The 14,910-nt window shown below is 41.6% G+C and overlaps 1 protein-coding gene across 1 annotated transcript in view; it reads right to left on the bottom strand.

Moving 5' to 3' along the window:
* asic1c (acid-sensing (proton-gated) ion channel 1c) overlaps positions 1 to 13,170 on the bottom strand; it is a 14,843-nt gene extending 1,673 nt beyond the window's left edge. Inside the window, exons 1-9 of the mRNA XM_076097920.1 lie at positions 12,529 to 13,170; positions 9,628 to 9,778; positions 8,979 to 9,106; positions 4,477 to 4,627; positions 4,325 to 4,381; positions 3,762 to 3,915; positions 3,438 to 3,529; positions 3,015 to 3,094; positions 2,213 to 2,284 (exon numbers count right to left, since the gene is read on the bottom strand). Coding sequence (XP_075954035.1) covers positions 2,213 to 2,284; positions 3,015 to 3,094; positions 3,438 to 3,529; positions 3,762 to 3,915; positions 4,325 to 4,381; positions 4,477 to 4,627; positions 8,979 to 9,106; positions 9,628 to 9,778; positions 12,529 to 13,170 — 1,527 coding nt within the window. The remainder of the gene's footprint in view (positions 1 to 2,212; positions 2,285 to 3,014; positions 3,095 to 3,437; positions 3,530 to 3,761; positions 3,916 to 4,324; positions 4,382 to 4,476; positions 4,628 to 8,978; positions 9,107 to 9,627; positions 9,779 to 12,528) is intronic.
* Between the last annotated feature and the right edge of the window lie 1,740 nt (positions 13,171 to 14,910).

Here is a 14,910-nt window from a genome sequence, read left to right as displayed (position 1 = left end):
GGGCAGAATACAGTAAATATCACACTATGTTTGTCTCCAGTCGAAGCATGAAATATTATAAATATCAGCCCGCTAAATAAATGCATCTTCGACTGCCACTCAAAAAAAAAAACGTCCTTCATCAATATGTTAAATTAAAATATCTCCACTTCTACAGTAGAGAATAAACAAAGTCTTTCAATCTGTTTTTCCACTTCAGCTATCGAACCAAATCCTGAACCGCGAGGCAACTGAGCATGCAGACAAACAAACCACATGCAGAGACAAACCCACGGCTCTTTCACCAGTTTGAAGAGACATGAGGGGCATGTGGTTGAATTGCTGGTAGTGAAAAAGTCTTGGGCTTGTGTGGCACACAACAAAGATTTAGAGGAACCGTCTGCACAGCACAAAAAACATCTGCTGAAATGCTTTTGATTAAAACAGCACCAGAAAGAAAGGAAATGTTGAGAGGGATTAGTGGCTTTTAGATGTTATTTGGACTTGAGACACCACCAGTGGTCCCCATGTGTTGAAAAGAACTGGATTAAGTGGTTGTTTGGATTTTTCAAATGATGTTCTTTTTGCATCGAAAGGAAAGTTTAGTTATTGTTTGAGAAATCTGATGGTTAGTATGAAGCATAGTATGGAGCTCATTTAATGCTGGTTGCGGCACAGAAAAGATTTATGTTGTCCACATATGTAACTAAATAAGCATTTTTAACAACATAGGCTCCAATGATTTAAAAAACTAATTGAAGTGGACCCTAGTAACTTACTTATGGGACTCCTTAAAAGTTATTTATTTCCTAGCTATCAGAGGAGATACTCGCTTTGTTCTGAGCTCGGCATTAAGAAGAATATGATGAATAACATCCATTTAGAATTTGACTGAAAATAGCTATTTCACATATCTTTCTCAGCACAGCGAGCATACCAACAATTCTACGAGTTAAGCCAGTAAAGGTTTGAGTCAGCAGTGTGCTGAACATTTGCTGATATTAAGAAGGTGCCTTTCACTTATGAATAATTCCTGCTGTGTGTAGGACTTACATAACAGTCAGCAGGGGACGTGGCGGTGCCTCTGGACGCCACGGTGTTAAACCACCGGGCTTGACAAAATGATGTGATTTAGGGCAGGACAGAATTGGCCCACATTATTCTAGCTTCTAGTTTCATTGCTTTGAAGGCTTTGAAAATGAGTTGATCATGAAAAGTTAATAAAATCTCCAGATCTCTCAACCATTGCTCTATTTTCTGCTCATTTTTCTAGTCTTCTACATTAATCTCATCATCCTGCCAGACATAAAGCAGCAGAACCAGAGGACAATAACAGATTTTCCCGCTCTAAGTGACTGTAATTACATGATTAAGTTCTACTGTATATTGTGCAAATACTGAAAAGTGTGTTGTGTACAATAAACTACGGTAAGGGATATAAACTTTAAATTTGGGTCAGACAATTCCCTTCTACTTTCCATGCACTGTAGTTTAAGGGAACTCAAGTAGCAAAACATTTGACAAACCACAAACTAGAACACCTCATTAATGCCTCCACCAGCCAGTCATGATGGACTTTACATCCATGCCTGTCCAAAATGTCCTCACTTTTATCATTGTGTTATTGCCAAAAATGTGTTGTGAAGTCACAGTGACCTCTGACCACGAGACTCTTGTCAGTTCATCATTGAGTGCAAGTGGACACTTGTGCCAAATTTGGATAAATACGCTCAAGGGGTTCCCAAGATATCTAGAGAATGGAAGAATGGGACGGACGGACGGACGGAAAACTTGAAAACATAATGCTTTCCGCCCCGGTTATTGCCGGCATAAAAAAACCCTTGTAATAGGAGGCTTTGCTCCATGTAAATACTAATCTGTATTCCATCTGTTAAACTATTGAAGGTTTTTGTCATCATAGGGCATAATTTGCGCTGCTTCTCTATAATATTCACCATGTAACTAAAGTACCATATGCACATAATATTAGATACACTGATTATGCATTCACACAGTGCAATAAAAACAAAATATATTATTAATGATTATGTTTTCTAGCACAATACAGCTCTATGGGAAATTGAAACTAATGACTGTGGTGTGGTTTTGTGCTCTCTCTGGTGCTGTTCATTAAAAGCATTTCCTTTGTGTTGTTATTGTTGTTCCTGAGGCTCATTTAATACTTCACATTCATTCCATTCAAATCAGATGCATCCCGAGAGACTGAAATTACCAGATTGTCGCTCTGACAACGCTGTGGTCTTTTCTTCCGTATGAAGTAGCCCAATACCTTATCCTTAAACACCTAAATGTGAAAATATCAGATGCACATTATTTGAAGATGGAAAACATCCTGTTTAGTGACAATAAGACCAGACATTAGCAGTAAAAATATGTTACATTTACATTTTGGGAAATATGCTTATTCGCTATTGTGCAGAGAGTCAGATCAGATATTATCACTCACAACACGGCCCGTTTACATCTCTTTCTTTGTACACATTGAATAAACGACATATGGCATGTTAATTAGTGAGCTGCACAGGTGCTGGTAGGCAGATTTTGTTACCTTCAGACAGAGCAAGGCTAGCTGTTTCCCTGTTTCAGTCCTTATGAGAAGCAAAGCTAACTGTTTGCTGGCTGCAGATTCATATTTATCGTACAGACATAAGCACATGGGAGAAGTTTGTCTTCTTTACTGTCAGAAATCTCCTTAGGTTTAGGCAACAAACCTACTTGGTTAGGTTCAGTTAAAGATTGTAGTTTTGTGTTAAAAACACTTTCTGGCAAAAAGCCCTGAAGGCAAACTTCTCCTCTGAATAAACATTTCCCAAAATGTCAAACTATTCCTTTAAAATTAAACACAAACTGTATAAATATATTCAAATGTTATCTTTGACTTATTTTACATGGTGTAAAAACAAACAGTGCTACACTTAACTATTTGTCTTTGTAGACAGAAGAAGAAGTAATAATTAAAATGGCATGACAATGTTTACATGTTTATGTTCTAATAGTAAAAACTATCACTTTACCTCGTATAGGTAGTCAAATATTTCCAGTATTGTTAAGACACTGGCTCCGATAAACAGCCCCATCTGCCCTCCGATGTCACCTAGAAGAAGAGAGATAACAGATATGGGCGGGTACGGCCGTTGAACAATGGTGCGTGAAAGCATTCCCGGCGCTGTCACTTCTGATTCAGCATCTCTCTGGGTAATCTGAGCGGAGATGTCAGAAGTGTCCATCCAGCCCCAACTTCTCATCAGACCCAAACCCGGCTAACCTCGCAAGAGCATCAGATTATGAAAATGTGCTCAGCCTGTTTCACAAGTTCAAAGAGGAAACCTCAAAGCGCCCGGCGTGAACACACAATGTGAAATGTGCGACGGGGCTGATACCGAGGTCAACCAAATCTTTCTGCAAAAAATGAACCTGAAAATGCGAGAGGTTCTTACCGAGCAGCCCTGCAATTTCATAGGCCTTCTTCTGCTCAATCTTCTCATAATTCAGAGCTTCAAAGAAGATGTCCATGACCAATATATTTTCTCTGGAGAGAGAGAGGACAGACAAGAGCACACTCAAACGAGTTCATTTCTGTTGATATTACAATAACACCAAAATGACATTTCCTGTGTAACTATCTTTCATTATTGTTACATTGAAGGTGAACGAATGGAGACCCAGGTCATGCTATGCCACAACACATCCATCCAGCCATCAACAGAGGAAAGAGAAGAGGCCGAGGTCTGAATAACGGACCGCTACCAGACAATACTTACCCAATATATTGCTCAGTTTTGTTGAATTTCTTAGCCAGATATTTAGCAGATGCCTTACTGGGGATCTTAACCATGGACAGCTCCTTGCCATAGCGAGTCATGTTGCAGGGGGTCTGACAGACACAGTAATCGTTGTCTTTCTCTACCAAAAAGCCTGTGGATGATCAAAGTTATTTCAAAATATTGCGACCACTGCCAAGAATCAAACAAACCTGCAAACAGAGGATCTCTCTAAAAATATCTCCGCACACAACTGAAAAACTACACTCGCTGCCATCGTTCACTTTCCATGAAAGCAAATAATGATTGAAGTTATGAAACAGAGGAGGAGGGGGGGGGGGCTCTATGAGATTTATGTGACATCAGGCGAAGCATCACAAATCTTTCAAATGGAATTTTTAAACAATCATTTCACTTTATTCTTTTTGCTTCGGCACTGTCTGAGATGAAAGTAATTTCAAGTTAAAACTACAGCGGTGTTATGTAAAAGCGCTGCTGCTGAACACCTGGTTGAGTTAATGCACTCGTATTTTATACTTCTGCACTAAAGCGCGTGGTCTCACCTAAAGCCGGGTCAGCACAGTCTTTGTACTGCTCAGGTGTGCAAACTGTTGAGGTCCCTGTTTGAAATAACATAAAGGGGGAAAATAAATCACACAGATCATGTAAAAAAAAAAAAAGCATTGGCAACATTTCAGTCTCTCTGAAATCATACCAGGCATGTGAACCATTCTGCAGTTGCAGTTCTCCAGCAGGTACCGTGTTTCACAGTCGATGCGGCAGGCGGTGATGCTGTACGTGGAGAAGAATTCAGAGTCTATGGGAGTAGACTTGCAATCTCCCCAAGGCGGCGGGAGGTACTGAAGCTGAAAGAGCAAACAGCACATGTTTTCCCGTCAGTATGTCAGCACACAGGATTACAGCGAATAACATAATGCAATGCCCAGTACACCTGGAGGACAACAAGCTGACAAAACCCAACACAAATCTTTCAAACATTAAAGAACAAAAAAGAAAGAAAGAAGCATTTCAATAGAAAATGTGCACTCAGACAATATTGGCACAAAATGTCCAGTCAGGCATGACATAATCGCTCATGTACGGCAGCAAGCAGACGTCATGCAGAACATTACTGATGCAGGTCTAGTCCCCGGTAGGAAGCAGAATACCACGGGAATAGAGACGGGCTTTATAGAAATCTGTAAAATATGTAGATTCAGACAGGACACCACAATTAATGGACAAATTTTACAACCCTGGGAACAGAATTCAGAGCAATAAACAGTTTTTGAATGAACAAATACATGAACTGAATTTAACAGACCTTATACTCTATTCCATCCTATTTTATAGTAAATATTTGATGAATAAACTATTCTCCAGAAGCTCATAATGGTGGTTTTATTGTTGATTAACTATACATATATTCTTATCGAAGCCCATGGGAGTTTATTATAAAACTACTCTGGCCTGTGAAGCTCTGTGAATTAAAGAAAGAAGTGAAGTCGCCTGCAGTCTCATTAGAGGTAAAACTCTCATTAAAAGGTTGAAGAGGAGGTCATTACTGTTCATATAAGAGGAACTCAGGGAATCCTAAATGAATCCACTAATCAGGAATGTTTAATGCCTTTTTAATGCCATTTTTTTTAAGGTTTTGGTTCACAGTAAACATTTGACCCACGGTGCTCGTCTTATGTGCCCCGTGTGCGATGTCTCTCTTACACTTTAAAGGAACTCCTTTTTTTGGTAATACCTGTCTACCACTCATTTTCATGACAAAAACAAACCAATTATTTATGAAGGCTAGCGATGCTTGCTTGGGCATTGGAGCATATAGCTGTTAATTGCAGTGGGAGCTGGCCAACAATCAATGCCAAAGGCTTCTTTTGGCATTGATTGATGCTGATATTGTCACATTAAGGTTCACTGTAATTCTCCATCATCTCCAGCAGTTCTAACACGGCTTAACTCTGACAATCTAATGGTCAGTTACTCAATAGAAAGTAACAGAGATGGAGTGCAGTTCACTGACGGAGTGGAAAGGAACTGGCAAACATTGTTTAGCCCTTCTTGGACTCCATTTCTATAGCCCACAAGCTCTCATAACCGGAGTTTAAAAAACAATGCCGAAGTCTTCATGGGTGATAAAACCCATTGTCTGGTCCCTTTCAGATGACATTAAGTAGCGTTCCAGTGGATCGCCCCGATAACACAAAGGCAAAACAAACCAAAAAATATGTAGATGGTGGTGAGAGGGTAAAGCCAAACAACTGCTTCGCTGAAGATACAGACTCGGATGAATGGATTAAAGCTGGAATGAAACCCAGGAGATGCTCTTGACATCTTTTAAACAGAGAAGACAGTGGCGACAAGGACGGACAGCAGATGCTGTTGGATGTTGTCGCTTCAGCCACACATAGGGGGACAGATGGATCCATTCCTCAGAGGGGGGGGGGGGACCAGCAGATGAAAGTGTGGAATCTTACTGATGGGTGTGTAGCGATTTAACGATACAGTAACTGTGGCATGCAGCAAGCCCAAACAGTCACACGCTACCCTCTGCTCTTGGCTGGAAACGAACGTTTGGAAGCCGGGGGCGACCCCGAAGCCCAGCTGGTGGAGGAAAGGAGGCTCTGACTGAGTGTGAAGCTGCACCTTTATGCCGGCCTCATAGGACGTCTCATCTAGGGCGAGGGGTGAGGGGCGAGGGGTGAGGGAACACAGCCCACATGATTATCAAAATATTAAGGAGGAGCAACATCAAGGTGAGGGACAGAGAGACAGCCCGTTGTCAGTATAACAACAAAACAGCTACAACTCCTTCATCTTTTTTTATATCCAGTCAGGCTGTTGTCATCCAGCATTCATAGCTATACCTACAGAAAATACTCAATGTAATTCGTAGATATCCACGTAATCATGAACGAGCAAGTATAAAGACTGCAAGAGCCCTCACAGGGGGGTGGGTTGGGTCGAACTAACACCCAGGAGATCGCTGTTGGTTCACCATGTGAAAGAAGAACTTAAGGTTGATTCGTCTTTTGTCACGTGACTAGCGTACTTCAGTAACGGCATTTGCGTAGTTATTTGAAACCAAACAACAATCTTTTCCTAAACTGAACGAGGTATTTTTGTTGCCTAAACCTCCTGTGAAGACGGAAGTTTATTTTGAAAAGACTGGATGCATGTAACGAGCGGAAATTGACAAGTCCTGCTGGAAGTTCAAATAAAAACGGACGGAAAATTCAGTAACTTTTCGTGAGATATCGTACGAAGCATTGTTTGAGGATACGTTGATCCACTCAGGGTTTAGTTTCGACCGTTACTCTTCTGGTGGTATCTTCGTGTCTCTCTGATCTCACAAATCATAGCTTCATCCAGTTGTCTATCATTCCACTGAGAGCAGTGTCGCTGTACTCGTTGGAGACTGACTGATATTAATGCTGGCCAGCCTTTAATGACAGTCTAATTAATTTAGCACATCTTGTAGGCCGTAAACACGTCACGATTATAAATGGCAATCCATGCACTTTTGCTTTCAGGAGGAAACTTTGTGATGGTGATTAATATATGTGATTAATTACATATTCACTTCTTGGAGATGATACACTTGACACATTTTACAACACTCGTAAGGAGGAATGGAAAAAATCATATACATGTTTCAAAACTGCTTCCCAAAAATAGAATTTGTCATCTCTGTGGTGTGGTGTCTGTTTTAGGAGACCAAACTCTGCCTCCATCATCCCGTGTTATTCTGCTAAAACAATGCTGGAAGATTTTATTCCATCATTTATCTCATGCTCGAACTGACCAAGACCATTAACTTTAGGAGCAAAATCATTTAAATGAGGCTTGATTAATTTCTCAAGTCATGAATTAGATGAACTGCTGGAGTATCCATTACTTCAAGACTTCACAAGGACTGATTATGTGGTGGGAGAATTTAATGAGCCTGCGGCTCAATACAAAAACGCACTTGATCTCAAAGGTAATCATTGCAAAATCCTAAAAATCCTTTGTGACACAGGCGCCATTTTCTTGTGACTTACAAGGAGGGTTTTTCAGTTTGTCGGAGGATATTTCCCTTTTCTGTCACTGTTTCCATTTTTGGGTTTGTCTGCAATTCCAGTGTAGATAAAAGAGGCCCAATTTGAATGTGTTGTCTTGGCAACATCACACGACTGCTGTACAGTTTCATTACATTTGGAGCAGACGTCCATGTGAGCTCAGTGTTAAGACCTTGAGCACAGGCTTTCCGATCAATTCGGATTTAACTATAGTTATTACTTTCAGTCCCTTACTGACGGGAGTGAGTGGATAGTTGAGGGCCGGAACCTAAATCTCCACAGAACCTGCCGGAGGCTTTTTTTTTTTGCCTCCCTTGATATTGTGTGCTTGAACACCCATTTTATCGTTTCCCTAAATCATAGTGCATCTTAAAATATGTCTTCAAAATAGCTGGGGGTCATCTTTCTCATCAAACAGCGCATTAAAAAAAATAAGCTGATATGATGACGGGTGAACCAGGCTTCTTTTAATGGTTCAATACAACATCAAAAACATGATGATAATATCAATATCTTTCCCTCAAGATACCGCTAATCTTGAGAGGGCGTCTTCTGAGGTCAGATATTTATAGTCTTTCAAGCAGTCGGATTTTGGCTCGCAATGATTCCAGTGAGAAAATATCCTTAAAGGGTGTTTATTATAAGAAAACCACCTTAAATTGGGTTTATGTTTTATTAATCAGAGTTATTGTTTTGAAGCCTGCTGACCATGGCAGAGTGGATTTTTCACAACATCCAAATAAATTGTATTCTAAAAGTAGTGAAGCGTTAATATTACAAGAAAAACAAACACTCTGAGCTGCCACATATTTTTGTGAAGTCTGAGGTTCTTTTGGCTGAGATAAGCACAGTATGCTTGTATGCTTGCATCCAATCATTACTTGGTCCTGCTCTATCAATATTCCTTGGCAGCTATAATCCCAGTTTCATGTACCAAGAAACGCCGGGTGTTTGTATAACACCTTAACCACACATTTATTTCCCACACAAGGGTAAATCAAAGATCTGATTTTGCTCCCGTCTCTTGTGACACAGAGGTGATGGGCACTGGCTGGCGAGGATTTCGGGGACAAACACAGAAAAAAGCAGAGCAAAAAAATAAATAAAAAAGCCGAGGTCGGAGGGGAGGAGGCCGAACATTAGGAACCTGTTGTTGTTGACATGACACAAAAGTTTGAAAACCAGGGGCCACACCAAATCCCAGTTGGTCAATGAAGGGCGGCTCGTCCTGGCTGTGGATCTGAACCTTGATGCCTGCTTCGTAGGAGGTCTCATCTGTGGATACAGCACGCCAGAAAATGTAACAACAAGTGCGGTCGCCTGTGGAAACCGCCGCTGTTTGGCTCTGCCACCGATACTGTGCCTTAAGCGCTCATAAAGCCCATGCTGGGAGCTAATATCAGACTCCAACGTTAGGAAGTTGGAACGGCAATAAACAGATTTACAACCGAAGATTTATTACACGCTGTATACTTTATGAATGTACGATACAGTGGCTATCAACGAATACAATATATTAGACCGGACGTCAGTTGTAGACCTGGAGAAACATATCAAGATAATACGTTAATAAACAGTAGCAAATCACTTGTGTGTAGTGGAAATTCTGCAGAGATTTAGCAGTAAAGTGTATGAGGAGACCGGGGGAAATCTTGGAAGTTTGTTATCTACATGAAGTGATGCATCCTCTTGTTACAGTAATGACAAAGGACTAGAAGAGTAGTTTGGATTTCCAGGGTGACCCAACAAGACGGAGGGTTTGTTTCACAAAAGGGTTCAAATGTTACCGCACTGACCTGTCTCTCCCCAAACCGGCAAGTATTCATCCTGCTGGATGTCCAACATGATCTCCAGGCCGTTCCCCGTGCCGCCTTTCAACGTGGTCAACAAAGGGTTGCCGTCCAATCCGGAGTTGAACGTGTAGCATTTTCCGTAGCGCGTGTAAATCTGTGAAGAAAGAGCACAGCAGAAACGGGGGGGGGGGGGGGGGGGGGGGGCATTAGCAAAAAAGTCACGGTTAAACCCACTCCGCGGGTAAATTGTGCACCTGTACGAGATGTATTACATGTCAGCCTGTAATTGTGCAGGACAGCTAATCACTGCGGAGGCTTTGTGTTTATCTGAGAAAGCAGTGCCGGCGTTAAACAGGCACCTGGCTCTGATTTGAGGAATTAATGAGCTTTCCTCAGCAGCAGCAGCAGCAGCAGCTATCAATCTTTACCCAATTTCACTACAGATTTCCCCCGAGTAAGTTAGGGTGAATGTACTATTTTGCAGTCATTTAACAAGAAACATCTGAGGTGGAGGCTCTCTGGACACACAGACCGACTCTCAATTGGGTTTGTAAAAGATATTTGTGTGTCTCTTGACTTACAAACTTCTTGAGAGGCCGAACCTGTGCCAGTAAAGCTCAGCGGTACTTAACGCCTGATGTGCAATCTCCATTTGCTCACACCAAATATCTTTCCCGTTTAATTAATCCAGTTGGCTGAAGTTACGGTATTTAATTTCAGCTTTTGCATCGGTGCTTACAGTTGACAGATACACTCTTCCCCCCCCCCCCCCCCCCCCCCCCAGGTTATTGGATATTCTCTGTGATTGAAAAAATTCTCCATCCTCTGCCAAACAAGTAAAAACAAATCAGTATGATGATTAGAAATGTTGACATTTTAAACTGAACTCTAAAAGTTTGGATAAAGACTAAGAAAGCTTAAAATTCTGAATACGGCTCGAGGGTGTTGAGTAAACTCAAGATAAGTTTATCAATTTGCGACAAGACTATCAGACTGTAGAATTGATTGGTTATGCAACACTCCGAGGAACTAGAATATATATTCCTCCTGCATTCCAACACAATATCAGAACCTGCAGAAGAAACAGTCGTCATTTTAGTTCTACACCATTTTACATTGTGACAACTCCTACAGTACTGTAAAGCCTTAGATACAACTTCATCGCAGTTACATCTGCATCAACATCTGCTCGTTTCTGATCCCAACAAACACAAGTACACACTTAAATGGGGGGGATTGTAAATGAGTCACCACATCATCAATCATCATGAAACTATGGAGGCATAGAAAGGTTCGAGGAAGCTTTGAATTTTAAAAGCAATTAAAAAATGCTTAATTGTGTAATTTAGTCACGTTTGAATATTTAACATTGTAGATTAAAACCACTGAATGTATAGCACTGAAATATTTATATATTTGTGAATTTAAAGGAATTTTCTGTAATAATAATTACAGTAATATCAAGTATTGCCATTTTAATAACTTGATTTTCAATAACGTTCTAGACCTCAAAAAGAAAATGGAAGTGCAATGAAACTTCACATTTTTAAGCATGTAAGGCTGGAAAGTAAAGGGATGTCACCTAATGGTTAATTTTGACTGCACAGTGTGGTGGTGAGGTCGAGCGCAGAGCAAAAACTCAACCAGCATTGCAAAGCCGATCTCAAGAGATCAGAGGCAGCGTTCCGTGTCCAAACACAGACGGACTTACATACAGCTCAGACAGACGGAGACAGCGCTTTGGTCCTTCCCCCTGCTGCCTAATGAGCTCTGCAAAGTGACAAGGGACCTGATTTTAAAGATTCAGATTTAAGTTCAGATAAATAAAAACGGGAGCTTCATTCAGTCTCATGTGAGCAACACAACACCGTTTAAATCCAAAACTAAGATTGTACATCTGCACAGATTTGTGCAAAACAGAGAAGCCTCCAAGGACATCTGACACATCGCAGAGTGCAGGACTTTGCATTTCAACTGGCTCAAGGACAGTCGAAGTCGTCACAGTTACAGGTTTGATTCTTAGGACTCTGTAGATATTCAGACCTACAGAGGCAAGTGGTGAAATGTGATGCCAGTGACAGGTTAGTGTGTTAAATCTACGACTGTGTTCCCAGATATAAATTATTCTCAGTGCAGTGGAAATAAATGAGTCCCTCTGCATGCATACTTCTCACTGCAGAAGTCTCTGTGAGCCTTTTAAATACATTCCAGATGGGGTTAAAGGATGCGTTGAAGGCATTTGATAGAAATAATACCACTCTGAATAGTGACATTATGGTTCACAATCACAAACATCTCCCACTTCCTCCATGCAGCATTCAGTGCTCACTCAGAAAATGAATGGGTGTAATAGACTTACGTCTGGCGTTTCAAATGAGAAGCTCAGCCGCCTTTTTGAAACAAGACCGTGTATTCCACCTGCCCTCCAGATGTTTAATTAGGAAAGCTCCACTTTGAATTTGAACTGATTTACGACGTCTGAATTATTAACGCTTTAATCTTTCTTCCTTAATACTGTTGTCACGGGACATAAAGCAAAAGAGGCGTTCAAGCAACAGGAAATTCGAGAACTCTGCAGCGACAAACTCGAAAGACTGTAACGCAGACGCAGAAGTCATTGATGATGACGTGACATTGAGATTCCGCCACAACATGAAGGTAACGTCGTATTTGTTTCCTTGAGTGACTTTTTGAGAACATGATGCTTAAAGAGGAAAAAACTGTTGTGTCTGAGAGGCAAAAACAGGACAGGCTTTCTTGTTTGCAGCTTTCAAACATCGACACCTTGAAACACCCTGAGAGAACGAGGCTGCGTCGTCAAACGCTCGCATGAATTATTAATACACCTTGTAAACAACATTCACATCCACACCTGACAAACACCCTCTTTCTTTCTGTACATACAGTGCTGAAGTTTTTGTAGGTGCAGGTTTCCCCTCGGAACCTGCACTCCAGCAGCATGTCCTCCAAATGGTGGCTGAGGCGTCCCATCATCTCGGTGGTGTTGATGCTGTAATCAGGGGGCGGGGTGTAGTTGTCGAAGTCCAGCAGGCTCAGGAGACCCTGCTTGTGGCTGTCTTTGAGGATGGACAGGCTCCTCTCCATCACGGTGTGGTTCGAGTACATGAGGTCCATCCAGTAGCCGCTGTGATACAGGTCGTCCTTGGTCAGGGAGGACACGCGGAACACATTTTTGTTGCAGAAGGTAACGGCTGGGAAGGACATGTTGTGAGCCCACACCATGTAGATCTTAGTGATGGCCGGGTAGGACATCAGGTAGTGGATTCGATTCCAGGACCAGGTGCACAGGAGACTCAGGCAAAGGAAGAAGGCCATGATCCAGATGACCCGCTGAGGTATCGACTTGTCCGGAGAGAAGACGAACTTCAAACCGTGGATTTTGGTCTTCATTATGAAACTGAACGTGATCTCTTTCCACGTTGGTTTGAGCGAGCTGGACTCCGTGTTACGGAGACGGGTCTCTTGGGCATCATTGCCTTTGTGTGGCCCCAGGGCGACTGCTTCGGACGTGGCTGCTTTAACCATAATTGCTTGTGTCAAGGCAAGCGCTTCACCGTATGCTGTTTCTTAGTAGCCCACCCTAGACATCCCACATTTACACACAGTGGCTTTCTCCACAACCATGTCCAGGTTTGTGTATCCCAGATTCCAGGTAGCAGCGACTGGAGTCCCAATGTGCAGCTGTCCCACTGTTCAGGCTTGAAAATTCTTTGCCGTGAGCTCCTTGGGGGAGGTAAAAATTGGTTTACATACTGATTCCTTTATGAGAGAAACAGCTGAATCACTCCATTAACGAAAACCATCAAGCGTAACCATCACCAGTCCTCCATCAATAGATAAATGGACGTGATAATTGCAGATGTGAGCGACGGCTTCACTCCCAGAGGCAATCACTCTGAAAATACGGAGAGGCTTACCCCTGTTGCTCTGATCTTTCACTCCTCCATCTCCCTCTCCAGTGGCAGACAATACTTGCAGATTTCGGTGGTTTTTCTCTTTGTGCAGTAGCTGCCCGGAACCCAACTCCTCCCTTTTTCCACAGATTGAAGAGATGCTTTTTTTTTTTTTAACACTGTTGACTTGCAGCCTGCAGAAAGGAATATAAAGCTTGTTGCCTCTCTACATGCGAATGGAGAATGAGGTGGAGCCAGTGGATGAAATTGTTTTTCCTCCGGTGATGAAGTAGACCTCCAATGGCATAGAGAGACGAGGGGGGAGGGGGTTATCATTGAAAGTAGAAATAATTGTGATAACGAAACTCTGCAACAGAAAAAAAAAAAGTCTGAAATTCTTTAATATTGGAGAACCCCCAGCATGCTCGTGGATCTATAAATCTATATAATTGATAAGTGAGGGGAGTCGGATAGTTGCAGAAAAACACAGCAAAATCCTCAGAATGTGTTGGAAAATATCCGTAATGGCACATTTCCTAGTTTGCCAGTTTCAAATGTAATTTCACAAACGCAGTGCAATGAGGGCTGACATCCTGCCGCATGCAGATGTGGCTCTGGAAGATATTAAAGGTGCTTCGCTCCGTTTATGTGAGACCATCACAGGATTCCGTTTGGCAGAAGGCTCAGCTTCGCACCGAGACTATTTCTTCGTTCATTATGTTAGCTGGAATCTTTTCAGTCTGTAATGTGACTGCTGGCTGAGTAACCTGATCACAGCTGTGGAGATAAATGGTTGTAAAAAAAAGGATTCTGAAAAAGTGAATAAGTGTTGGATTACTGTTGGAGTAGAGGGTGTCATTTGAAAGTTGAGACTAAATTGGACTAAAACAATTGGATTCAATTCTGAATCAATCAATTGATTGTGTATTTAAGTGGCAATCCTTAAGATTTCAGTCCTGGTTGATTTAGAGTATTTTTGTTGATACATGACCTTCAAGTTTTCATAAATGTGTCCAAAGTTACATTTTGTGTGTGTACACAATGGAGGAAAACTGCAAAGCAGCATTTTTTGGGGGGAATGTCACCACACTCGGTTTGTAATACTGCAAATATAGAGAGATTGCATCATTTCCTCAGTGGACCGTCGTCTCTATCGTCACTGAGTTACCTCATTCTGCAATAGTGACTCAACATTTATCTAAATTAAAATCTTCCAGATTGCCACTTTAATGTCCTGTTTCATCTTGAACCAAATAGTTATGAAAGTTAAGCAAACGTGAAAAAAAATAAGTTTGAAATAGTTTGACATTTTTGACATCTCTTCTTTATCTGTTCTCTAAATATGAAGGCAGAGCGAGCAGGCCGTTAGCTT

The sequence above is a fragment of the Anarhichas minor genome, unplaced genomic scaffold, assembly GCF_050575085.1.
Source record: "Anarhichas minor isolate MPS153535 unplaced genomic scaffold, ASM5057508v1 ptg000024l, whole genome shotgun sequence".
NCBI classification, from domain to species: Eukaryota; Metazoa; Chordata; class Actinopteri; order Perciformes; family Anarhichadidae; genus Anarhichas; species Anarhichas minor.
The sequence above is the reverse complement of the archived record's forward strand: the minus strand, read 5'-3'. Positions and strand labels throughout refer to the sequence as shown.